General features: G+C 46.8%; 10 protein-coding genes across 10 annotated transcripts; 4 read left to right on the top strand and 6 right to left on the bottom strand.

Moving 5' to 3' along the window:
- The first annotated feature begins 298 nt into the window (after positions 1-298).
- Positions 299-1,401, top strand: BGW36DRAFT_387394 (Alpha/Beta hydrolase protein). The gene has a single exon (XM_046217114.1). The coding sequence runs from the start codon at positions 400-402 to the stop codon at positions 1,339-1,341; it is 942 nt and encodes a 313-aa protein (XP_046068321.1). The 5' UTR covers positions 299-399; the 3' UTR covers positions 1,342-1,401.
- On the bottom strand, positions 1,383-3,699 carry BGW36DRAFT_387390 (calcium/calmodulin-dependent protein kinase). Its single transcript, XM_046217113.1, has 5 exons — positions 3,413-3,699; positions 3,057-3,108; positions 2,793-3,000; positions 2,584-2,740; positions 1,383-2,528 (listed from the first exon to the last, which is right to left on the bottom strand). Exons 1-5 carry the CDS (start codon positions 3,417-3,419, stop codon positions 1,630-1,632), a joined length of 1,323 nt encoding a protein of 440 aa, XP_046068320.1. The 5' UTR covers positions 3,420-3,699; the 3' UTR covers positions 1,383-1,629.
- Positions 3,700-5,753: 2,054 nt separating this feature from the next.
- On the top strand, positions 5,754-7,559 carry BGW36DRAFT_303345 (putative pheromone processing carboxypeptidase; the record flags this gene model as incomplete). The annotated part of the gene is made up of 4 exons (XM_046211870.1): positions 5,754-5,955; positions 6,018-6,300; positions 6,380-6,606; positions 6,667-7,559. 4 exons carry the CDS (start codon positions 5,754-5,756, stop codon positions 7,557-7,559), a joined length of 1,605 nt encoding a protein of 534 aa, XP_046068319.1.
- A 992-nt stretch (positions 7,560-8,551) lies between these two features.
- Positions 8,552-9,851, bottom strand: BGW36DRAFT_387388 (putative cholestenol delta-isomerase). The gene is made up of 4 exons (XM_046217112.1): positions 9,466-9,851; positions 9,253-9,416; positions 8,948-9,182; positions 8,552-8,886 (listed from the first exon to the last, which is right to left on the bottom strand). The coding sequence occupies exons 1-4, from the start codon at positions 9,671-9,673 to the stop codon at positions 8,804-8,806; spliced, it is 690 nt and encodes a 229-aa protein (XP_046068318.1). The 5' UTR covers positions 9,674-9,851; the 3' UTR covers positions 8,552-8,803.
- A 293-nt stretch (positions 9,852-10,144) lies between these two features.
- On the bottom strand, positions 10,145-11,063 carry BGW36DRAFT_44550 (uncharacterized protein). Its single transcript, XM_046221676.1, has 2 exons — positions 10,590-11,063; positions 10,145-10,537 (listed from the first exon to the last, which is right to left on the bottom strand). The coding sequence occupies exons 1-2, from the start codon at positions 10,771-10,773 to the stop codon at positions 10,269-10,271; spliced, it is 453 nt and encodes a 150-aa protein (XP_046068317.1). The 5' UTR covers positions 10,774-11,063; the 3' UTR covers positions 10,145-10,268.
- A 290-nt stretch (positions 11,064-11,353) lies between these two features.
- On the bottom strand, positions 11,354-12,661 carry BGW36DRAFT_303750 (uncharacterized protein; the record flags this gene model as incomplete). The annotated part of the gene is made up of 1 exon (XM_046211911.1): positions 11,354-12,661. One exon carries the CDS (start codon positions 12,659-12,661, stop codon positions 11,354-11,356), a length of 1,308 nt encoding a protein of 435 aa, XP_046068316.1.
- A 302-nt stretch (positions 12,662-12,963) lies between these two features.
- Positions 12,964-15,558, bottom strand: BGW36DRAFT_387378 (putative vacuolar sorting protein). Its single transcript, XM_046217111.1, has 4 exons — positions 15,439-15,558; positions 15,193-15,388; positions 14,729-14,940; positions 12,964-14,677 (listed from the first exon to the last, which is right to left on the bottom strand). Exons 1-4 carry the CDS (start codon positions 15,514-15,516, stop codon positions 13,130-13,132), a joined length of 2,034 nt encoding a protein of 677 aa, XP_046068315.1. The 5' UTR covers positions 15,517-15,558; the 3' UTR covers positions 12,964-13,129.
- Positions 15,559-15,934: 376 nt separating this feature from the next.
- Positions 15,935-17,256, top strand: BGW36DRAFT_275203 (uncharacterized protein; the record flags this gene model as incomplete). The annotated part of the gene is made up of 2 exons (XM_046210183.1): positions 15,935-17,149; positions 17,203-17,256. Coding segments are annotated over 2 exons (1,269 nt in total), but the record flags the coding sequence as incomplete, so codon positions are not given.
- Positions 17,257-17,416: 160 nt separating this feature from the next.
- On the bottom strand, positions 17,417-19,223 carry BGW36DRAFT_431535 (flavin-binding monooxygenase-like protein; the record flags this gene model as incomplete). Its single annotated transcript, XM_046221002.1, has 2 exons — positions 17,417-19,113; positions 19,175-19,223. 2 exons carry the CDS (start codon positions 19,221-19,223, stop codon positions 17,417-17,419), a joined length of 1,746 nt encoding a protein of 581 aa, XP_046068313.1.
- Positions 19,224-21,464: 2,241 nt separating this feature from the next.
- On the top strand, positions 21,465-22,819 carry BGW36DRAFT_387366 (uncharacterized protein). Its single transcript, XM_046217110.1, has 2 exons — positions 21,465-22,223; positions 22,282-22,819. The coding sequence occupies exons 1-2, from the start codon at positions 21,517-21,519 to the stop codon at positions 22,502-22,504; spliced, it is 930 nt and encodes a 309-aa protein (XP_046068312.1). The 5' UTR covers positions 21,465-21,516; the 3' UTR covers positions 22,505-22,819.
- Positions 22,820-23,081: the final 262 nt, after the last annotated feature.

Genomic DNA, 23,081 nt, shown 5'->3' with positions numbered 1-23,081 from the left:
ATTTAGGTGTTTATAACCCTAAAAGCGGCACTAGTTATTAGCTCGCAGTATGGCGGGGAGATAGGGTATCATAATAGAGTATGCCGTCATGATTGTCTATATTATACTTAAATATAAACAAACAGAGTTTCCAGTTGCTTTGCCAAGTGTTGGTTTCATGTAAGAGGCGGGGAAATCAGCGTGTATAGTTGGAGGGGGTTTATCGCCGCTTTAAGGTCGATGATCGATATTATCAATCAAACATACAGTTCGTAGATGTCATACTTTTGTTGGCTTAATATAAAAATCCCTGCCATTCCTTGTCAATTGAATTATTACATAACCTTGTCCCCCCCATATGACCATCTGCATCTGCCAACCCTAAACCTCTCTCCCATCAACTATTGACATCGAACCGCCATGACGTCAGCATTCACCAGCAACAACACAGCCCTAACGCAGACCTTCAACTACCAAAACGCAACACATAGCTACACAATCAAATGGCGCTCACTCGGCAACCCAGCCTCCCCTCCACTCATCTTCATCCACGGAACACCCTGGTCATCTCTCGTCTGGACTCCATTTGCGCTCTCCCTCTCTCGCCACTTCCACGTCTATCTCTTCGACAACCCTGGCTTCGGCGAGTCGCCGCTCGAAATACCTCTCCCTGGCACCACCACCAGTTCTGAACCTAGTAATAGTAGAAGCAGTAAAATAACCCAACTCGATGCCGACCTAGCCCGCCAATCCCAGGTTTTCGCCGCCCTCTTCCACTACTGGCAAGCCAGCGACACCTGGGCTCAAAGCCCGCACATTATCGCGCATGACCACGGCGGGCTGATGAGTCTGCGCGCGCATTTACTGCACAACTGCCACTACGCGAGCCTATGTCTGCTCAACGTCGTCGCAATTGGACCATTCGGACAGCCGCTCTTCAAAGCCGTTGCCGACAACCCCGAACAGTTTTCACAACTCCCTGACATAGCGATAGACGGGATCTTAGAGAGTTATATACGCAATGCCTCGTTTTACGAGCTATCAAAGCAGGACATGCAGATGCTCAAAGAGCCGTGGTTGAGGGAAGGCGGGAAGGAAGGCTTTATTCGGCAGCTATGTCAGGCAAATTATAGGAATACAGATGCAGTGGAGGGAAGGTATGCGGAGGTAGGCACGAAGTTGCCGGTGAAGATTGTTTGGGGTAAGCAGGATAATTGGATTCCTGTGGAGACTGCGTATAGGTTGGGAGAAGCGTTGAGGGCGAAAGAGGTGGCTGTGGTAGAGAATGCTGGGCATCTTGTTATGTTTGATCAGCCGGGGCAGATTGGTGTTGAACTGGGGAGGTGGTTGGGTGCTGTTTAAAAGAGGGTTGTATTTTAGTTCGTCGTACGTTCAATGTAGAGTAAGATAGAAAACAATGTACTGGATATTATTTCGACTAGATATGACTGTGAAGTGACATATACATGTTTTTGATTAAGTTATGGACAAAACATGCCTACCTATAAACCAAGCTATACTCAACGTGTAGAACCTAGTAAAAAGATTATAAACAAAAGAAAAGGGGGGGAAAAGAAAAACATCCACAACCTATAAATAACCGGGATATCATCGAAAAGTGACAATAGCAAATCCAATAAATATCTGTTGTTATTGGTGATTGCCAGCTTCCGCACGGGCGATCGCCTCGCGTTCTACATTTTTGGTTTCTTGCTCCTGCTTCATCTCACGCACTTTTGCAAGAACAACTTCACGGAAAATAGCGCCGCGCGCAATCCTGCTCAAACTTCGTTTCTTTCGGGTACCTCCTGGAAGAGATCCTGATCCTTCTCCATCTCCTTCCTTGGTATCACCCACGCCGCCTGAAGGATCGGTGACCGACAGAGACGGGAAGGTGGAAGAGAGATCATTTGTATTCTTGTTACCGTGAACAGCTTGCTTGGCTGCCTCGCCAGCATTAGATGGAAGATCACCCTTGGAAATAGATTCGTCTTCGTCGTCTTCATCGTCTTCTTGCATTTTGAGAGCCTCGATGCGGTTGGCGAGCTTAATGATTTCGATACCACGTCGGAGTCTGGCACGGGCCATGTACGCCTTAATTTCGGGCAGCAAGTTGTAGTCGGTAGCCGTGTCTCCCTTGAGCCAGCGGTGTTCAAGGGCCTCTTCGGCTGTGGCTCGGGAGTTCTGATCGGGATTGAGTAATGTCTTGATGAAATCCTTCGCATCTTCGGATACACCGCCCCAGTAGCGTGAGTGGAATTGAACGTGTCCACCGCGGCATTCTTCAATAAGATCGGGTAAATTCTCGGACCGGAAAGGTGAGTAACCGCACAGTAGGGTGTAGGTGATGACACCCATTGACCACATGTCAGCGGGCTTTCCGTGGCCCTCTTTCAACATGACTTCAGGCGCGGCATATCCAAAGGAGCCGGCCATCGAAGTGAGAACGTCACTAGAATGTTCTAGCATTTTGGCAATTCCAAAATCTGCAAGTACAAGAGATGATTGTGAGTCGGATGTGAGGTAGAGTAAATTCTCGGGTTTGAGATCTGATTGTCTTGAGCTCAGTTATATAGTCAAATCGAGAGTGGATATAATACATACCTCGGTGAACGATATTCCGGTCGTGTAGATAATGCACCGCTCCTAATATCTGCCTGATAGTTTGAGATGCATCCTTCTCAGTAAACTTTCCATATTCACAAATTCGATCAAAGAGCTCTCCTCCCGTCGCAAGCTCGGTCACAATGTAGTATTTATCCTAATATCCTCATCAGCTAATCATCAGCCTAGAGCCAGTGTCTATTGCATACCCTCGACTCGAACCAATCACGAAAATGAACAATGTTTGGGTAGTTCAATTTCTGCAGTAATTCCAACTCGTCGTACACCATCTGTTCGTTTCCGCGCACATTTTTCTTCAATATAATCTTGACGGCACATTTTCCCTGTGGAGAATCGGCCTCGCGAACGATACCATAAGTGCCCGCGCCCAGTGTTCGACCGAATCGATATAGGGATCTATTTCATTTCGTTCAGTTAGTGAAAAACCGGGGTTGAAAAAAAGACCAACGTACTTCTTCTCATAGCTTTCCGGCTGCCCCTGCAGCTTGTTCAGCATGCCCGAAACTAGAAAGAAAAAACCAGCGCGTTAGTTTCATAATCGACAGATGCTCGCGCAAACTCTACATGAATGTTCGAACCATGCTCCCACACAAATTCAATTGATTTGCACAGGCTCAGAATAACAACAAAGCCCAAAACCACCCACTCCACCAACGACCACGACTGCAAGAGAGGTGACAGGCGCAATGAAAAAGCCTCGCGCCAGGAATACATCCACACTGAACACGCAATAAAATATAGGAAGGGCCAATTCAAACAGAACAGCACCCAAAAGAAAACGGCGACCCCATGAACAAAGGAGACTTACAACTCATTGTGCCTGCCGGAGAAGGCGAGAAACGGGGAAGAGAGTGAAAAGACGTTGGCGAGCTGCGACAGGCCCGCGGAGGGGTCGTTTCGATCGAATTGCGATAAGGTGAGGCTTGCAAGGGCTTAGCTTGGCGGGGAAGCGAACGACCTCACGTGGGGACGGGCAAGGAGAAACGAGCAACAACAAGTGCGTCTGCAGCGAGGAAAATCGCAGAGGGGAAGCAATTGAATCAGTGCTCTACTATTGACGCCGAGATGATGTCCTGAGGAAGAGGGAGGAGAGAAGAAGACATGGTGAGCTGTTCAGTCTGGCTGAGGGCTGAGGCAGCTCCAAGTGTGGCTGAGCAGCGGGGGCGGCGCCAGGGAGCCAATCAGCGGCCGTCCACATAGATCAGCTACCGTGGGCCAATGAAGCTGCTGCGCACGGCGAGCTATTCATTCTGATTCTGCCTGAGCTCATCTGAATGAATGTCTGTTGGCACTACTTTCAGCCGTTGCGCTGTTGGGTTGATCGAGGCTGGCGTGGGCGTCTCCGTGCCTGTGCGGACTTCGAGAGAGAGATGACTATACGCCCCCAAAATTATCTATAAAGGGCTTGAAGTAGTCACGTTAAGTAGACAATATACTCGGTACCTCTGTCTGAACGTGTCTTTTAGAATTGATTTCAAGCCATAAAGAACATATGTATAATCAGAAAACAAAGGTGTAACCCAGTGAATTGAAGACTGATTGTCCGACCATGTCCGAAGTCACTCAGCCGTACGTACATATATCTATTGTTACGAAATCCCTGCCAGAATGGCGCCTCTAGAGAGTTCTTAGACCAAGACACATTTTATCTAGATGAGATCATTATTTAGTTGCTAAACTAAAAAGTTGAATTTGAATAAGCTGGCGTGACGCTATCTCTGCAACCGAGATATTGGCCAGTAACAACAGTCTATTTGGCCATACAACATTTGAAGGCCACTTTTATACCAGATGAGAACAGTAAAGTCTAAGCACAACGGAAATATTCCCAGAAACTTCTCTAAACACCTCAAGGTCTTGGTATCAATCCTAGTTATTCTGATCAGCCTTGTTTGTAAAATAAATAGAAAGCAGTGCAGAAGCTTTCGCATCAGTGTAGCCGAGCCGCCTATATATTTAGAACTTTGTGCTGATTGATGTGCAATTTTGTTCAAATTTTAATGCAGATATCTAGATTGCATGTAGTAAGGCACGCTAGGGCACTGAATACCGCTATATAATCTGGCAATTTACGTACATATATTAAATCAATATTGAAAGGTAACAATCAGTTGATGTAACATCAATCATCCTCTGCGCGAAAATATATTATCTGCAGAAACTTTTTTTTAACATACATAAACCGAATGTCATCTTTGAAACTCGCTTATTTAGAAATCAATCTAATAGCACCAATTTCAGCAAACCTCAAGCTCGAGGCGTTAGTTTGAAAACAGTGATGAAAATAAGAAGCGAATGGCGTGAGGTTACCAAGGAGACAGACAAGTAATTCGAGGCATGTTTATGGGGGCCAGGGCTTATCCTAATCAGTTGATGTCTCCGCCCTTATACATGTATTCATCATTAAGGCGGAATCAATAGTTTACTGTAGGAATAGTTATGGTGATCAGTACAGAGTATTGCTAGGGCTTGAAATGACAGATTATTGAAAATTTATACTTTCATCCGAATATATTAATAGAAAAATCCTCGTAACGCATGCAACATTGAAATAGTCAGTTTATCGGCGTGACCGTAGAATCACGGGCATTGCAGGGAAAAGCTTTATCAGTGTAATTTGCCGAGTGGGCCTGCCTTATCGACGGCTTCCGCGGCGCTCGTATTATTATTCGCCTCGAGGCAACGCTGATCAGTTAGCCCTCAGCTCATTAGCAGAGACTCCCTAGCCCTTACTCAGCTGCCGAAAGGGGCCTAATCAACAAGCTTCCTTAAGCTTTTAAGGCCCGGCCACACCGACAGCTGATTCGCTGCTTCTCCGCATAATCTGTGGGCTTTTTGTCGTGATAGGTAACTCTTATGGAGTTGACTGTTACGCAAGCCCACATCGGGTGCTTTTGCTCCTGGATCATAGATTTATGGAATTACTAAAGAAGTAATTTCCCAGCACTAGAACACTTTGGGCGCTGGGGTTACTGCCGATCAGGAAGGAGGTTATTTTTCCCCTCTCGCTATCTCCGCCCGATGCTGGCCGGAGATGACGAGCTAAACAAGACCTGCAGCTAAGCTCGTGGATAAATTGGGCCTACATCCCCGGACGGCAGACGCTCGTGAGCAGGGTTTTGTCTGCCAGTCTCGGGTAAACTTCAGCCATGCAGCTTCAATCATTGTTGACCCCAGTCATCCTGGCCTCTGGCCTGCTGGTAGACCATGTGTCTGCCGGTGGGTTCGGCAGGTTCAGCCAAATGGCTCGCGATCGTCGAAGTGAGAAAAGAAATCCTTCTTTAGCTGCTGCTCACGACATAGATGCGCGCTCGAAGGACCACTATCGCTTCTTGAGCGAGACTACCAAGCGTGGGTTATTTTATTCTACATATGTATACTTACTGTTCTGCTAACATTGCTCCTACTTACAGCTTATCTGGTTGAAAGTCTGCCTGATGTGCACTTTGACGTTGGCGAGATGTATTCCGGAAGTGTCCCAATTGACCAAGGCGACGACGCGAGAAATCTGTTTTTCATCTTCCAGACCAAGATCGGTGCCCCCGTGGATGAGATCACTATCTGGCTTAACGGTGGACCGGGTTGCAGTTCCCTCGAGGGCTTCTTCCAAGAAAATGGGCGATTTCTGTGGCAGTCTGGAACTTATTTGCCAGTTGAGAACCCATATTCTTGGGTCAACCTCACAAACATGCTCTGGTAGGTTCTTCGTTGCCCTTCCGCCTTGTGTCATAGCGCAATGTCTATCTGATGTATCTGCGTGCCTGACAATGAATAGGGTCGAACAACCTGTCGGTACTGGCTATTCCCAAGGCAAACCTACCGCCACCACCGAGGAAGAGATTGCCGAAGATTTTGTCAAGTTCTTCAAGAATTTCCAGAAGCTTTTTGGCATCAAGAAATTCAATATCTTTGTGACGGGTGAAAGTTATGCTGGAAGATATGTACCATATATCTCAGCCGCCTTCCTAGACCAGAAAGACCCCGTACACTTCAATCTCAAGGGTATGATCTTTATTTTTATCGTCCTAATAATCTCCAAGGAAAGAATCTAAACTTATACAGGAGCGTTGGTCTACGACCCATGTATCGGCCAGTTTGATTATGTGCAGGAAGAGGTGCCTGCCGTGCCTTTCGTCCTGAATAACGCCAATCTCTTCAACTTCAACCAGAGTTTCTTGAACGAGCTCGAGGCGCTTCACAAGAAATGTGGGTACGAAGAGTACATTGACAAGTACCTCACCTTCCCTCCCCCTGGAAACCAGCCCGTGGAGTTCTTCAACTACACCAGCCAAGCTTCCTGCGATGTCTTCGACCTTATCTACAACGAAGCATTCGGACCAAACCCGTGCTTTGACCTGTACGAAGTCAACACCGTGTGCCCTCTACTCTGGGACGTTCTCGGCTTCCCCGGCTCTCTAGACTATATCCCCGCCGGCGCCACTGTATACTTTGACCGTGCCGACGTCAAGAAAGCCCTCCATGCTCCCAATGTCACTTGGACCGAGTGCTCCACCAAACCCGTCTTTGTCGGAGGCAACGCTGGCCCCGAACAAGAAGGCGATACCTCCGCCAACCCCATCGAGCACGTCCTTCCCCAAGTCATCGAGGCCACCAACCGCGTCCTGATCGGCAACGGTGACTACGACATGGTGATCATCACCAACGGAACCCTGCTGTCCATCCAAAACATGACTTGGAACGGCCACCTAGGCTTCCAGCAGAAACCCACGAAGCCGATTGTGATCGATCTGCCCGATCTACAGTACCAGGCTGTCTTTGACGAGAACGGTCTGACTGGTTACGATAGCCACCAGGGAGTGATGGGTATCCAGCATCAAGAGCGAGGCTTGATGTGGGTCGAGACCTTCCAGAGTGGACACATGCAGCCGGAGTATCAGCCCCGTGTGACCTATCGTCATCTGGAGTGGGTTTTGGGCCGCGTTGACCATATCTAAAGTCATTTACATGCCGTATTGAGTGACGAATAAGACATTAGGTACCTCGTGGTGCCTTGCTTTTCGCTGAATTTGTAAATTCCAAGGATCATCTAATATCAATAACTGATATCTTTTTAACCGTACAAGGCTTCGTTAATATATTGAATATTTTTGGAAGCCAAAATAAGTTAATCTTATCTGATGTTTAGCCATTTAGTGATTGTACTTTTGACTAATCAAGTGATATGCTTCGATGTGTATAGCTATCAGTTAGTGTGCTTAGTACTAAATTTGAATATAATTAATAGAGATACTCTATTGTAGCAACCCATTCACGATTTCCAGGCAGAATGAGGCTTGGTTTGTCTGAATGATCACGGCTATATATAAATTTTGCTATAGTAATGATCTCCAAAACAAATCTGGTCTTATTAATGTTATAAATATCTTTATAATTCTGTACTCGCTTCGAATGTGCTGCAGGTTGGTAAAATATTTATTTATAAGCTTTGGGTCCTCATATTTCGTGTGAGAATATTTTAATTAATGTGTAAATCGCGTTTTTAGATCCGGAGGAGCTAGGACGCTCTGAGTTGGATGAACCGCGAGACACATTCAGGAACTCTCATATGTGCTTGTTATTCGTAAATTGTATGTAAAGGGTGTCTTTCCAGAAAGCTGATTAGACTAATCGACTTTGTAGGACAGGACACAACCTTCTATAGCGACTTAACTATCTATGTATTTTATACAATTCGTGGTATTAATAGTTAGAAGCCCTTGGGTAGGAAGCTCAAATGAGAAGCCCATTATTCTAACAAAACTGGAACCGGGCCACCAATCATGCCTTCTCCTTGTGAGAAGAAACGCCGCGAAATAACAGTAGAGTGGTACTCTGGTTGCAAGATACCTGCATAATCTAACGATTGGGAAACACAATTGATGTTTTTTTCTATGTGGGTGCTGCTCTAAGCAAAATAACGTCAAGACAATAATGCATTCTAAGAGAGTTCTGTTAGTGCTCTTGAATTAATATGATCTTATTGAATACACAACTACTTCGGTAATGGACCTTTTCTATATAAGAAGTGACATATCCAAGGCGGTCCGGAATTCTAATATAGGACGTTTTTATAAGCTTAAACACTTTTCTTTTGCCATGGGAGGCTTTGATTCATTTTAGAGTCAACGGCCCCAATATCCTCTTCCTCGTCTCTCGACCAAAACAACGATTTAAGGCATTTTAAATGTGCCGAGTTCATTCATCGTGATTTTTGCGTCTTTTCCAACTCGTTGACTTTCCGAAACACCGTTGTTACCTCCCCTATCGCATCTCTTAAGTAGTCTACTCCAAAGTCAGTCAACTAATCAGACACGTAACCACCAGTTGACTTGTGCAGACTTACAACCAGGAATCACGATCCAAATAAAATTCATGAAAAAGTAATACATCCAGAAATAATAACTTTCCGGTCTCGAGAATTCTAGTCCGGTATGGTACAGGTCAAAGAGACTGGTGGCAAAGTACAGCAAGTCACCGTATATCTGACCAAGACAAATGACTATCTGCAATGCATATCGGACCGGGTGTTGCACGATTATACAATAAGAAATGAAGAAACCGAGGGGGCCCCAGCATACCTGAGGCAAAGAAATGCATGGTGAGTACAAATATCTGGCAGAGTTCTGGTTTAGGGGAGAGATTGCATACCGCCGTTATACATTCCATTGAAACCAGAAAGGCATCTGATCGCAAATAACGCGAATCAGAGAGGGAATATTCCTTCCATAATTCGGCAAAAAGGTGGCTGTATCCTCCGAGAGTTGCGTGATTTACAACAAAATACCCTTCAAAGAAGAGATGTATTGATGCGGCTGCATGATGTCAATTATCACATCGCACTAGAGAAAAAAATCGACATACTCAGACAGAACCAGACGAAAGCCAGACGGTCGGCATACTTGGCTCCTGGTCGGAGAAAGCCGATGGTGACCCAGGCGAGACCGACGACAGCTGCCCACAGAACGGCGAATTGGCCGATTAAAGTCACAACGGAATTGACATTTTCTATGTACCCTGGAATGTGAACACCTAGAGGGTAGTATGGGTGTAGAGGAGCTGACGTTGACATGTCGATGTTCAAGTTTTCAGACGTTGTATATGTCGAGCTGAGCTTCGATTGATTGGCTGCGTCGGGGGTAAAGAAAAATGCTAGTATGAATTGTATGATAGGATGAAAGCTGAAAAGATCATACGATCGCCAAATCAATTGTGAGCTATAGTAATCAATGGAATATAAATACTTGTACTATCTTATAACTGGTGCCTATTTTTTTTCTTTCCCTCTTTTTCTTTTCTTTTCTTTTTTTGGAAACCATTTTCTCATCGGGAAGCCCGTTTCCGAGTCGTCTGAGGAAAATACAAAAGTCGGAGACCGTCCATGTATTTCCAACATACTCCGCACAATTATTCATAACTTGTATTGAAAGCTCGCTTACTGTGCATAATAAAGTCCTCACTGTATATGATCCATAGAAATGACTCCATCATGACATAATTAGCACTGGAGTAATGCCATCATTCGCAAATGCAACAGCCTTCCCCCAGTTCTCCAGCTACCACTGAGCCCCATTGAGATCCCAGACTTCAAAGGCCCTTCTCAGTAAGGGGTCGCTGCGTTTAATTTCGCACGAAACCGAGTACTCAGCGCCGCACATGGTTGTTATCTAGGATATGCGAGAGAAAAAAAAGTAATCGAATAATAGTGTAGGCAGCCGTATAATAGAGCGGCCCAGCTTTCTAGGAGCACGTGGCTGGGCACTTCCCCGCCTTTTCCAACCTGAGGAATAATCTTTTGTATGCTCTCCGTGATGAAGGCCACTCGGCATTTGTGTCACTGGGTTCCCTAAATAATTTGACCAAAGTATGGTGAGTAGTGCGAAGTGTAACGCTCGGCCAACACCTCTAAGAAGTGGTCTTTTAGCCGACGGTGATCCTAGAGGGAATCATGTTAGCACTGGATGAAGAAGGATCAATGAACGACTCACTATTCTTCCAGTGATGGTAAAAGATTCGTTTAACTCCTTCCAATGCTAGATCATTGTCAATGCGAAATAAGCATCTACGGAGATGATGTTGCCACCACAGCACGGTGCCATCGTAGAGGCTGGCCAGCGCCTCGGGAGCATACAACTGGTGTGGAGATATCAAAGAGAATGAGGAATAATACATAGGTATTTATAATTGGACTAGGGCGCACAGAGCAGGTATCTTCAATACTTGGCAGATGGAACAGGACTAGAGATGTGAGGAAGGAGAGCAGGACAGCTGGGATGAATGCTTTGGCGTGGAAATACGGCTGAAGTACTTTTCACGGTGTTGGTACAAAAGAGAATACGAAGTAGAAAGAAAAAAAAGAAAGACAGGATGGGGTCTAAGCACGAAGTTTGTCCTTCGTAAAGATTATATCGCTATCAAATGATAGAATGCGTCCCGATCCTATGAGCTCAACTTGGTCCCTCTGAAACCCTTAAGCAACAGCAAGGGGCGATCCTGAGTACCGGGAGAATCCATTGAGACGTCCTTTGTTGATGACAGACAAGACTGTTACTGAAAGGCGATTCTGGGCTTAGAACCTGTCTGGAAACCACCATATTCCATGGATCTTGATCGTCACTAACAAGTAGTTTTCTCGCCGTTTCACAGCGACTTATATTGCTTGGGGCCGCACTTTGCATCGCCAGCAGCAAAATGGACCTTCTCAACCTCCATGTAAATATACGAATCTCCCTAGAAACAGCAAGACGAAGAATCACGTGCTATCTTCCTGCTTTTTAGAATACTCCGGTAACTCAGGCCTCTGTCTCGCCGGCGGCATGATTTTAATCGGTACAGAGAACTTCCTCTCAACCTTTTCATCAGCGACAGTAAACAAAAACTCCAAAAGCAAGGCATTCCAATGTTTGATATTATACGTGACGAAATCAGGGGAAATAGGAGATACAAGGCCGAGACGTCGGCTTCCGGTATATAGTCCATTCGGACACAGAATTAGCTGAAGCATGGTTCCAATATCAACCTCCTGGTCTCCCTTAGTTGACTCGAATTCGATGGGTTTTTCGAGTTTACTGAAGATCGTATGTAAACCGAGATCATGCTCGTTCGACTGCGTGTCGTTGTGTGTGTTGCTGGCCAGGAAATTCCCAGGTGCGATGACGGTGGTGGTAGATTTGAGGAGCATTCGGACCGAGTTCAGTCGAACTGTTTGAACGGTATCTTGAATTATGGGGCTGGTTGATACTGTATTTGAAGAGAATTTTATGACGAAGGGGATAGGAGAGGGGATTTCGAGTTCGATAGCACTAGGCAAGTGGATTTCGATATTGAACCCGAAAGTTGGGACTTTCGAGGAGTGGAAAAACTTTTTTGTCTTTTGCGTGAATGATAACTCAGCGTGCTCCATTCCTGGCAGTAGCCGTTGGGTCTGGACTGTGATCTGAAACGTGCGTCGTTGAAGCTGTTGACTGGCAGGTATGGATCCAGATGAGGGATGCTGCAGGGTCACAGGGCGCGTGGCATTGCCCGTCTCATACGATCCCTTGCGGGTATACCGAATCGTTGATTCAAGATAATATTCTACAAAAGCCTCCGACTTGGTACTCCAACCATTACGGAAGGAGTAAAATGATCCCGGCAGGGGATGTTCCGCGACATTATTGAGCGGTAGATAGCTCTGTTGGTCAGAGTTATTCTGTGCAAGCGAGGCAAGCGGCCGTGTAGGAATTTCTATTGAGAAAGGCCACGAGAGACAGTCGCTCCCAATCCCATGGCCCTCTGCAAGATGTAGCGGGCCTCGATGGAGGACTTGGCTGGTGCGTATGAGAATCCATCGGCCCCGGTAGTGCTCTGTGCGAGTGCCATTGCCTGTATTCTTTCTTACGCTAATTTTGGTCTTTACGCGTCCGATGAGATCTATTGTCACTGTGGCTTCTGGCGCGACAATAGGTGACAGACGTATAACGGTGCCAATGATTGTGTCTCCAGCCGCAAATGTCCAGGATGGGGGAGACGCGACGTCTATTTGCAGTGATGCGCTCCCAATTTTTTCCGTGCGCGGCATGTTGTGTTCTGAAGAGGTGGTGTGTTTGTCACTAGCCTATGATCATGTCTGCGCGAGATGAATATTATTGAGTTCTGGATAGCTTCGGTATTTATGCGGCATGTTATCGGCCGCACGAAGAAATGAACCGATCTTTAATGTTGCTAACGTGGGGCGCAGGGCGCAGGGCGTCGCAGCGTGGCAGTGTTCCTGTATTTAGCCCCAGATTATGTTGTTGGATTGTTGGAGTGATCTTGGCATTTTTAAAAAAATGCCCACTATCTAATTGTTTCTCTTAGTTAAAAATTCCTATGAACCATTATCCTATTTAAGCATAGTTTGTGACGTGATAATGGCCACGCTTTATTCGATGAAAATATAAATCAAGTAGAGTGATATTGCATATAATGAGACAGTTGAATAATTCTACGCCATGCTACGAGAAATACAGATTCGTGCCAGATCCATGGAAAAATATCTCATATAGACCTAAATAGCAGCAACACTGTGCTGTGTTTGCTCCTTTCTTCCAAATGTTCCCTTCTCAATGGCAGCATCCATCATCCGATCTCCGCTGATGATGCCAGTTGTGCAAATGACCAGCTTCCTCGTTATAGCTTCCTGGGCGGCAATATATCGCAATGCTGCGATTTCGGTGAAGGTGATTCCACCAAGGAACATTATATAAACAGTTTTCTTATTGCTTCCAGAACTGCCGCCAGAAATCAGTGTATGTCTCGCTCTGGCGGCCTTTTCATCACCCTTTTGCACAATACTGAATGTGGCACCGCGAGCAGATTTGGCAATATCTTCAAATCCAATCCATCCTGGAGATGATGTTGTTGATGTGTTGATCTGGGCTGTTGGTACTGAGACGGATGAAGGTGGACCGCCTTTGATAAGAGAGACAATGTATGGTTTTTGCAGGATGCATTGGAATAGTCGGATTGATAATGGTGCGAATCCACTATAAACATAAGAGATATCGTTTGGGTCCTTTTCGCTAACATCTTCAACAACAAGTCTCAAGTTTTTGCGGAGGTAGCTGTAATTAGTTTTTGTGCCGGCAACATTGCCGCCGACCGCACCCGGCAGAAGCATGGCAGTTGCGGAGCCTCGAGGTTGAAGCAGCTCCATTTTCTCGAGGGCACGGAATGTGAGAAGATGTTGATAGCCGTATGCCTGCAAGATTTCGCGTTTGAAGTGGTCGAGATCTTTGGGCCGGAGACCCCCAGACATGCATGACTCTAGACACAACAAACGTAGGACGGTCTTTAGTGGAACGCCGCGAGCGATAAGTTCGCCTATATTTTCGTGTTGGTAGCTTGGGTCTGCGCCGGCGGCATGGTTCTGCTGGACCTCCAAAACTTTACGGAATATGTCAGAGCGGGTCTGGCGCATAATATCCTCGGCTAGATTTGTGTGGACCTTCAGGCTTTGATGCTCCTGCTGGTAGGCAGGGAGGCGATTGACAAATTCTCGCAATTCAGCTGTTGTCTGCGCTGTATGCCGAGTTTCATAGTCTGACTCTAGTCTTCGGGCAACCTTGTTCAAGATGTCGCCAACAATAGCGAAATTGGTGTCTCGTAGTTGACTGAACAGCTGATCCGAGGAATCAAGCTGAATCTTACGTTTCAGACCCGGTCGTGCCGGTTGAGCAGTAGCAGAGGATCCTTGTGTGGGTTGCGAAGCGGGACCGACAACGGCGGAATCAACTTCAGCTTGGTTGTTCTGTATTCCAACGAATTCATCTATCAGCCCCTCATAAGTGAGTTGCGTCAAAAGAGGTGTTGCAAAATCGACTTCTCGGCCAATAATAATAAGTTCGTCAATTGAAGAGCTTGGAAGCTTATTGCCGTACTCGGGGCCCGAGGTTGAAGTCTCCCCTGCTTCAACTTCTTTCCTCATACGCACCAGAAGATCAGCCAATTTTTTAGCATTGTCTCCTTTGCCTGTGATACGTGGAAAGTACCCATGGCGTCGCTGAATATTCATCAGCCCTTTGGCCGATAAATACACACTTGCAGGATTTTTGTGCTGTGCGTGGTTAGATCAAGCCTTGCTAAATAATGAGAGAATGAATTTTACCAAGTATAGGTCGGCAAATGCGTCATCAAGCTCCAGGGACAAAACATCTTGCTCTAATGGCAAGAAGTAGACTGGCAGCTCGGCGATGTTTACATCGCCTATGATGCCCGCTTCCTCTAAGATAGTATTACTTACAAGAGTTCGACGGGGAACCCAGAATATGGAGATGTCGTGTTCTACACTGCTAGTCTGGCGCAGTTTCTTGATCTGACCTGGTAGATGTTAGCGCATACTGATGGCATCCAGACCATGGTGTGCAAAAACAGAAAGCCAAATGAGTGCGCCGGAATTATTATGATAATAAGAAAAAGATATGTCAATCTAGGGAACAAGACTGTTTACGAAGAGTTGGTCCAAGTCCAAGTAATCTGCTGAAGTCCCAAATATTTAAGAAATAAAAATGAGATGAAAAGGGTAAGAAAAGAAAAATGTAGAGAAAATCAAGTGAACGGATATCCACTCACCAGCAGCAGTCGCTACCTGGTTGACCTTCTCGGCATGTACCAAAAAGACCACATTACGCTGCGAACTATCAATATTGGCGTTTTCCAGCAAAAATACACGGTCCACTCCGTATTCCTGTAGAACAGAAAACTTCACAAACAGACCGACCGGACCAGCCAGGTCTTTGCTGATGACGAGGTTCTTCTTCCCGCGAACCTGATGCTGATCAGCCAACGAGGGCGCCGGGCAATTGGGCACCAACTTACACCTTCGAGCAGATCCAACAAGTCCCTGCGGGATTTATCTCGTAAGTGATCAGCTTCATTCCCCGAAAGGGGAGCCATGACTGCTAGGGTGGGAAATGCTGTGTTGACATGACTTCCTGCAGACACAGAACAAGGCGGAAGTAACGAATGGACGCTGCGCCGCGCGATAAAAGCGACTGGCGCTAGGCTGTTTCAGGTTAGAGTGGATATCCTGCGCCACTGCGACGGAAGAGTAAGTTACAGTATCCCCAGAACCCCAATTACTCTGCTTCACCCAGGAAATGGCCCTTCCACGTATTGGTATTACCAACCGGCGGTCAGACAGCGACTCGGCCAGTGTCTCATCGACATTACCACCCCTCGACTCCTGATACCCTTTTATGATCAACCAGGCAGCGCTTTTTTCTTTATTTCCTATTGCTGTATATTTCATTTCTCTTCCCTCCCCCAAAAGCAATCACACTCTCTTTCATTGCCCAACATGAAGAAGTTCGGTTTCAAGAAATCCAAGGACGACGACAGCGAAGACTCCAGCCGTCGGGCACTCTTTGGCTCCCGATCTCGAGACAAAAGCCCCAATCCGCAGGCGAATAGCAGCAACCCATACGCACAACCGATTCCTACAGACCCATACACACGTGCCAAGGTCAACGCAGGCGTTGCTCCTGGCCCTCCCGGCGGGGCTGGCTATGGTGACGTGAAGCATCCAGATGGCCCAGGGGCTGGTGGTCCCGTCGGCAACATGCAGGGCGGATACGCACCAAACCGATATGCCAACCAGGGAGGATATGGAAATGATCGATATGGGGGTGGTCAAGAGAATAGACACGGCGGCGGTGGTGGTGGATCACGACCAGGCGGCTACGGTGGTCTGGGGGCCGGGGATCCCAATGACCCCAACCAAGAGGCGGATCGAAATGCTTTATTTGGAGGCGCTCGTGAGAGAGCTCAGAATCAACCCGCTGGTGGACCACCGCCACCGTATTCCTCAGGCGGCGGCAGCGCGGGAGGCTATGGACAGGAGGAGACTCCTGGCACATCAGCTGTCTATGAGGAGCGACAACTGACAGCCGAAGAAGAAGAGGAAGAAGAAGTTACTAATGTCAAGCAAGAGATCCGTTTCATCAAGCAAGGCGACGTATCCTCTACACGAAATGCCCTCCGAGTCGCTGCACAGGCTGAAGAAACCGGTCGCAACACCCTCGCTCGTCTAGGAGCCCAAGGTGAACGTGTTCTTGATACTGAGAAGGCACTTGATGTTGCAGCCAGCCAAGGTCGTCTGGCTGAGGAAAAGGCCAGGGAACTCAACACTCTTAACAAGAGTATGTTTGCCGTCCACGTCTCGAACCCGTTCACCAAGAACGCCCGTCGTCGCGAGCGTGATGAACAGCTTCTCGCCACCCACCGTGAAGAGCGCTCGACGCGTGAGGGGACTCGCTCAGAAGCCTTCCAAGCTAGCCAGCGCATGGAGCGCACTTTCCGAGAGATCGAACGGGATGCTAATAAGGCGAACCCAAAGCAGGGGAAGAACATTTCCGAGCGAGCCAAGTATCAGTTCGAAGCTGATAGTGAAGATGAGGCTATGGAAGACGAGATTGATAATAACTTGAACCTGCTGGCCGGTGCCGCGTCACGTTTACATGGCCTGTCAAAAGCTACAGGCAAGGAATTGGAAGAACAGAACCGTCATTTGGACAGAATTGCGGGAAAGGTGAGATTCTTTTCCAGTTTTAATCTACACATTGTGTACTAACATTCATACAGAGCGACTACGTGGACGATCAGATCGCCATGAACCGCTCCCGTTTGGATCGTATCCGTTAATTATGTTGATAGCATTTCTTGCACGAGTCCGGCTATTCCTTCACATGTTTTCATTCCCATCATGACCTAGTCAGTCAAAGCCCTGACTGGGCTGGCGTTCGGTGTTCACATTGACTTAAATACATACAATACCAACCTATTAGACGATTCGAAATCAAATATGTTTCTTGTCCTCCTTAAGTTTCTCCAGATACTCCTCCACTAGTCCTCTATAATCCTCAACCCCATATGGGTCCAGCCATTCCTTTAATGTACTCTCCTTTCTCTTCCATTTCAGACCCAAATCGTTCAGAAGCATATCCACATACGGCAGGGTATCAAAAGCAAAATCGGGATTTCGTTTCCCATTAGCTCCGACTCCATACCGCAATTTGCAATATTGAGTATGCAGTGCCGTACTCCACTGCATTTCTTCTTCTGCTGGGATGCTGAGAGTACCATTAAGATATGCGGAGGCCCAAAGTGCTTGAGCCTGCGTGAGAAGTATCGTCGAGGCTGAAGTAACCATGCCGACAAATGCTATTGAGCGAGACAACGCGAGGCTGGATGAGCAAGGAATCATGAACCGATACAGTCGTAAGGGGTGCGACACCTCCGAGTCGGCATTGAGAAGTTTGAAATGAGGGTTAAAATCCGGCTGCTCTTTCAATTTCGGAAGCTGCTTTGTGATATATGCATCTGCAGTACGAATCATATTCCCAGTTAACGGATCGTTGGCTGTAGGTAGTCCCAAGGCATCTTCAATGCCGTCTGGTAGAAACTTGATATTGGGTCTCGCTCGCCATCCTGTACAACACACCATTCCATCCGATGGTAATGTGTCTCCCGTCGAGAGATGAATTGTGCCTTCGGACAAGCGCTCGATGTCGGCGACATGGATCTTAATTTTCCCATTTCTGACCATATCCAACAAATCATGATCATAGTTGAGAATACTGAGTCCAGAACCAATCCACAAGGGTCCAACCCACGGCTTTAATTTCGCTGTTTCGGGATGAGAATCGAATTGATTCAGTGTGATAACATCGTTCCCGAGGATCCACCAGAAGGCATCTACGATTTTTCGACCGAGCCAAGTAGAGTGCAAGAGCCTGCGGATGAATGGATAGCCGTCGGAATCACCCCAAATACATGGACTGAACCATGTGAGCAGTCGTGTATTCAGGAGCTTCTCGAGGAGTTTCTTCAACGGGGTCACGCGCACGGGAGCCATCCATGAAGGGCCATGGCCAGAGGCTCGAATAATCATGTCGACCGGCAACCCGGCGTCGGCGAGGAGGTATGCGGCATCAAACGCGGATTTGGCACTTCCGAGTACTGTTGTTCTTTTGGCAGAGGCATTGACGATTTCGGATTCCCGTCTCTTAAGGTCGGCGATGTGAAACAGCGGTCGAGAAAAACTTTCCTGTCCCGTGATTGTAGGCAAGTAAGCCTGCGAGGTCAGACCCGTCGCGACGATCAATTTCCTTGCTTCGATAGTCTCGATAGCTGATCGACTCTCATTATGGATTTTCACCACCCACGAATCTGAGTCAACACGCCGAGTCACACTCTCCACATTCCGATCCAATCTGATATATTCTCCCAATCCGAAATGCTCACAATACGACGTGAGATACTCATTCACGATTTCGCCCGGAATATGTTGTCCAGCTTTAACCTTGAACTTGCTCGGATCCATGAGGAAATCGCTAAATTCGTAATTCCCTATAACATTGTTTGATTTGAGACCAGCGTAGATCCGCTCGCGTGCCCATACGCCGCCGAGCGAGCTCTGGCTTTCTAGTAGAGCAATAGACGCAGAGGGATTACTGAGGATGTTGGCTCTGAGTGAACATATGCCGCCGACACCTACAGAACAGATACGATTGTTAGACTAATTAAGTTGAAGCAGGGATCTAAGGATACTCACCTCCGCCAATGATGACAACATCTAGCTGCTCATGTTGCGCCTCAGCCATTTTTCTTTATTAGATGGTATGAATCCTGAGAAAAGTATTATACGATATAGAAGCCTTCAGTAGACAGTCCCTTGTCTATGAATATCGCGCATACGACACCTAGAGAGTCCTGCAGAACATGCCGAGAGTAATTATTTTCGTGTAACATGACCATTGACTAAGTACACGTACGACGAGGAGTGTATGTGGCGCCCAAGCTTTTTTTTGGGTCTCGTATTTGACCCCTGTCATAATTTTAATTTTATTAATTAATTAGCTCTCGCTGCGGTTAGCTGTGGCTCAGATGAAACAAAATAAACAAATGACATGAATAATCTCAAAGTTAGATCCAAGGACATTGAAACCACGGCATCTACAGAATATAGATATGTATAATCCGGCACAATGCAAAATAACTGGCTAAGCAAGGATATTTATTGGAATGTAATACTGGTATATTTTCGATGCCTTAGGCATCAGCTTGCGGGTGTCAATTTTTTCTCTAGTTCTAGTACATGTATCCACTCATTATATAGTCGAACAAATGGCGTTGCAATTGGAAGATACGTGACCGCTTCGGCTGTACGAACTCGACATGTCAGTATGCTCCTATGCTGAACGACTGCATCATACCAAAACACTGGTTCACGGCAAGTACAATGGTTCCATAGGCGAAAAACCCTAAGAAGAGTCCAGCAGGTCCTCCTTTCGGAAGTGACGCTCCCATCTGCACATAAAACGCTGCAAAACAGAGCCGAATGTTAGTATATATGAATTCTATTTTCGCTTCAAGCAATATTCTTTCGGAGGATATTGAAGTACCAAGGGCGTCGTACATGTTCCAATAGCACCTCCAACAGCGAAAAATGAATCTCTTTGCCGCCTAACTTTCGATGTAAATGCCGGGACCCAGAAGTTATGAGCTCTCCCGACAGCGCGTCCTCATCGGGTTTTTTATGGTCCCCATCTAGCTCGAGGGTATGTTCGGGACTATTCTAGTCTTTTTCTTGACAGAGGTAGCTGATTTCATATTTTAAAGGTTGAGTAACTATGTAAAATGTGTATGCTTTGCAAGGTCTAGTCAGAAAAGTCGGCGCATTATACAAGTAGACATTCTTCAATGGAAGCTAGGAATTGATAAAAATAAATGATCGATTATCGTCAATAGTAAGCTAGATCTGATTACATGTCCGTACGTAGTCAAGCAAGGGCCGGCTATCTCGTACTCGTACTCATAAAACATGCCAAGCTCAGGTCCACAGTACGTATTACGTAGCAGACGAATCCACCTTTTCTGATAAAGGTCGTACCCCATACTAATATCAAAGCTGTGATAGCCGGTTTATGGCTTATAGAGGTAGCCGTATCGACTTTTTGGGACTGTATCTCCTGCTAGAGAATCTGACCATTGTATTTCTTGTCTTCTCTTGCTCGATGAAACAGAGATATTCTGACAACAACGGTGACAAAAAACATAAGCAAACAAAAAGCAAAGACAGGTCAAATAAAGCATCTATTCAAAGAATACAGACATTGGCCATGTCTCTTGTCAAGAGAATTGCCATTACGGTTGTGATCTACTGCTTCCAGGCTGCTTTATAGGGTAGATACATGCCAGCGATTTGTGGATTGGAATAGGCATGGTGGTGAGCACACTGCTTGCTTCCTGGGAAATAGGGAGCAGTATATCCTTCCAAGATACACGGGGGGGGATAGAGTAGTATTAGGGGATTCTCTCACACGGTTTTTTAGAAGACAAAATCACTCATGTACACATCATTAATGATCTAAAATGTCTATGACGCTATTCAAGCCACAACGAGGCCTGTAAAGGGCCAAAGAAGGGCCGTGTGGCAGTGCATCAGGCGCGACTGAAGAGTTTTTACGTCGGTGGGCGCAGCGAGCAAGCCACACACGACAAAGTTTATTTCTTCCCTGCTTTTTCTAGCGCCAAGCCCTTTTGGGGCTAGTCTAGGTCCATTAGAGCAATAGCAGGACTCGCAATACGGCACCACCCAAACTCGGACTCGGGTCCCTGGTGTGTACCTCTCTGGCAAAGAAGAGGAGACCCAAAAATGGCAAGATGGACCACTGAGGCACCGCAAGCATCAGGAAGCCAGGCCCTGATTGGTTGCGATGACATCACTTGAAGCCATCATGCCCCATTATTGATCTAGCACCCCACTCGATCAACACCTTGCTGGCAGGCACAGCCAATGAACACACGGGCAGCATACACAAAGGGGCCCACTAGCGGCCACGGGCCAGTGACGCGCCCTCGAGGCCCTGGGGAGATCCACGCTCATATGAGTTCATGGTCGTCGATCATGGCTCACTATTATTTAACTGCCCAAATCTTTCTGCCTGCATCTCATCTGCTCCTCTTGTACTCTTCTCATCCTTGCCTGCTAGTACAAGAAGCCGCAGCCATCCTGACTCAAGCTCCAGCTTTGTCCACATCATAATTTCACATCATCGTGTATACCGATCTTCTACACCCCACCCTCAACAGATACACAACACTACCATCATGGGCGTCGGCAGCGTAGCACTACGCATCTTCGGCAACGGGATTCGTATCCTCCAATTCCTCGCCTCTGCTGTCATCCTCGGTATCTTCTCCTACTACCTTGCTGTGCTGAAAGACCACCACCTTCCTATCGCCACATGGATTCGCGCCGTCGAGGGTATGTCCGGTGCTGCCACCCTCTACGCCCTGCTAGGCTCGCTGTTTACCCTCTGTCTCGCCGGGATCACCTTCTTCGGCTTTATTGCCATGGTTCTTGACTTCTGCTTCGTCGGCTGCATGGTCGCCATCGCCGTTTTGACGCGTGATGGCACCCAAACCTGCTCTGGAAACGTGCACACGCCGCTCGGCAACGGCCCGACCGACTCACAGGCTACTGGGTATGGCGACAATGGATTCGGGTTTGGAAGTGGTGAAACCGTCACCTATCTGCCTAACTTGAGACTTGCCTGCCGCCTGGAGAAGACTGCCTTTGCTCTCTCAATCATTGCTGCGTATGTTTCCCCCCTCTTTTTCTCCACCCCTTGCCAAACAGAACTAATAACCGTATAGAGGCCTCTTTGTCATCTCCTTCTTCATCCAAATTCCCATGGCCCGCAGCCACCGCCGTGAGAAGCGCTTCGGTCCTTCTCCCTCCAACGGATATACCTACGGATCTACTCGCGGTCGCTTCTGGCGTCGCAACAAGAACATCAACCATGATGCTACCGCCAATACTCTCCCTGGCCACCCTACCCCCGGCGAGGTTGAGAACGGCTACAAGCCTGAGCTCTAAATACTCGAGTTTAAACACTGATTCCAGATAGGTGAACTCGAGCAGTTGCGAGACTGTATAAAAGCGCCAATTGATTATCGTCTGATTTTGGTGAAGAATTGATGAATGAATGAATGACTCGATTGAGAGACTATGAACACTCGTTGTACCAGGAATTCGTGCGAACTAATAATTGTTGTGTGATACCAATTGCTGATTGTGAAGATTGATCTTTGTATGGTGGAGGATATACCGAAGATGTGATTGATAGGATGTATTTTTACGAGAATCAATATTTAGATTACTAATATTTAATGCAACCTTATACAAATATTCTTTCTGAGTATGTGCATTATTATAGCAGTTGATATGCAAAGAGAAGTAATCTTATGCTGCAACATTGAAAGCTTTGAAGAATCCTACACGCATAAAGAAACCCTCTGAAGAAATGTGTCTGCCCAAAAAACAATGGAGAAAGGTGTTGTGCCGCTCTCTGGTCCAAAGCTAAATCTCACAAACCCTGTGACAATTTAGCCCTAATTGGGTTGTGCCACGCCTTATAACCACTATCAATATCCATGAAAATAGATCAAAACAA

This window comes from Talaromyces proteolyticus (genome assembly GCF_021365285.1).
Source record: "Talaromyces proteolyticus strain PMI_201 chromosome Unknown BGW36scaffold_11, whole genome shotgun sequence".
Classification (NCBI taxonomy): Eukaryota; Fungi; Ascomycota; class Eurotiomycetes; order Eurotiales; family Trichocomaceae; genus Talaromyces; species Talaromyces proteolyticus.
The sequence above is the reverse complement of the archived record's forward strand: the minus strand, read 5'-3'. Positions and strand labels throughout refer to the sequence as shown.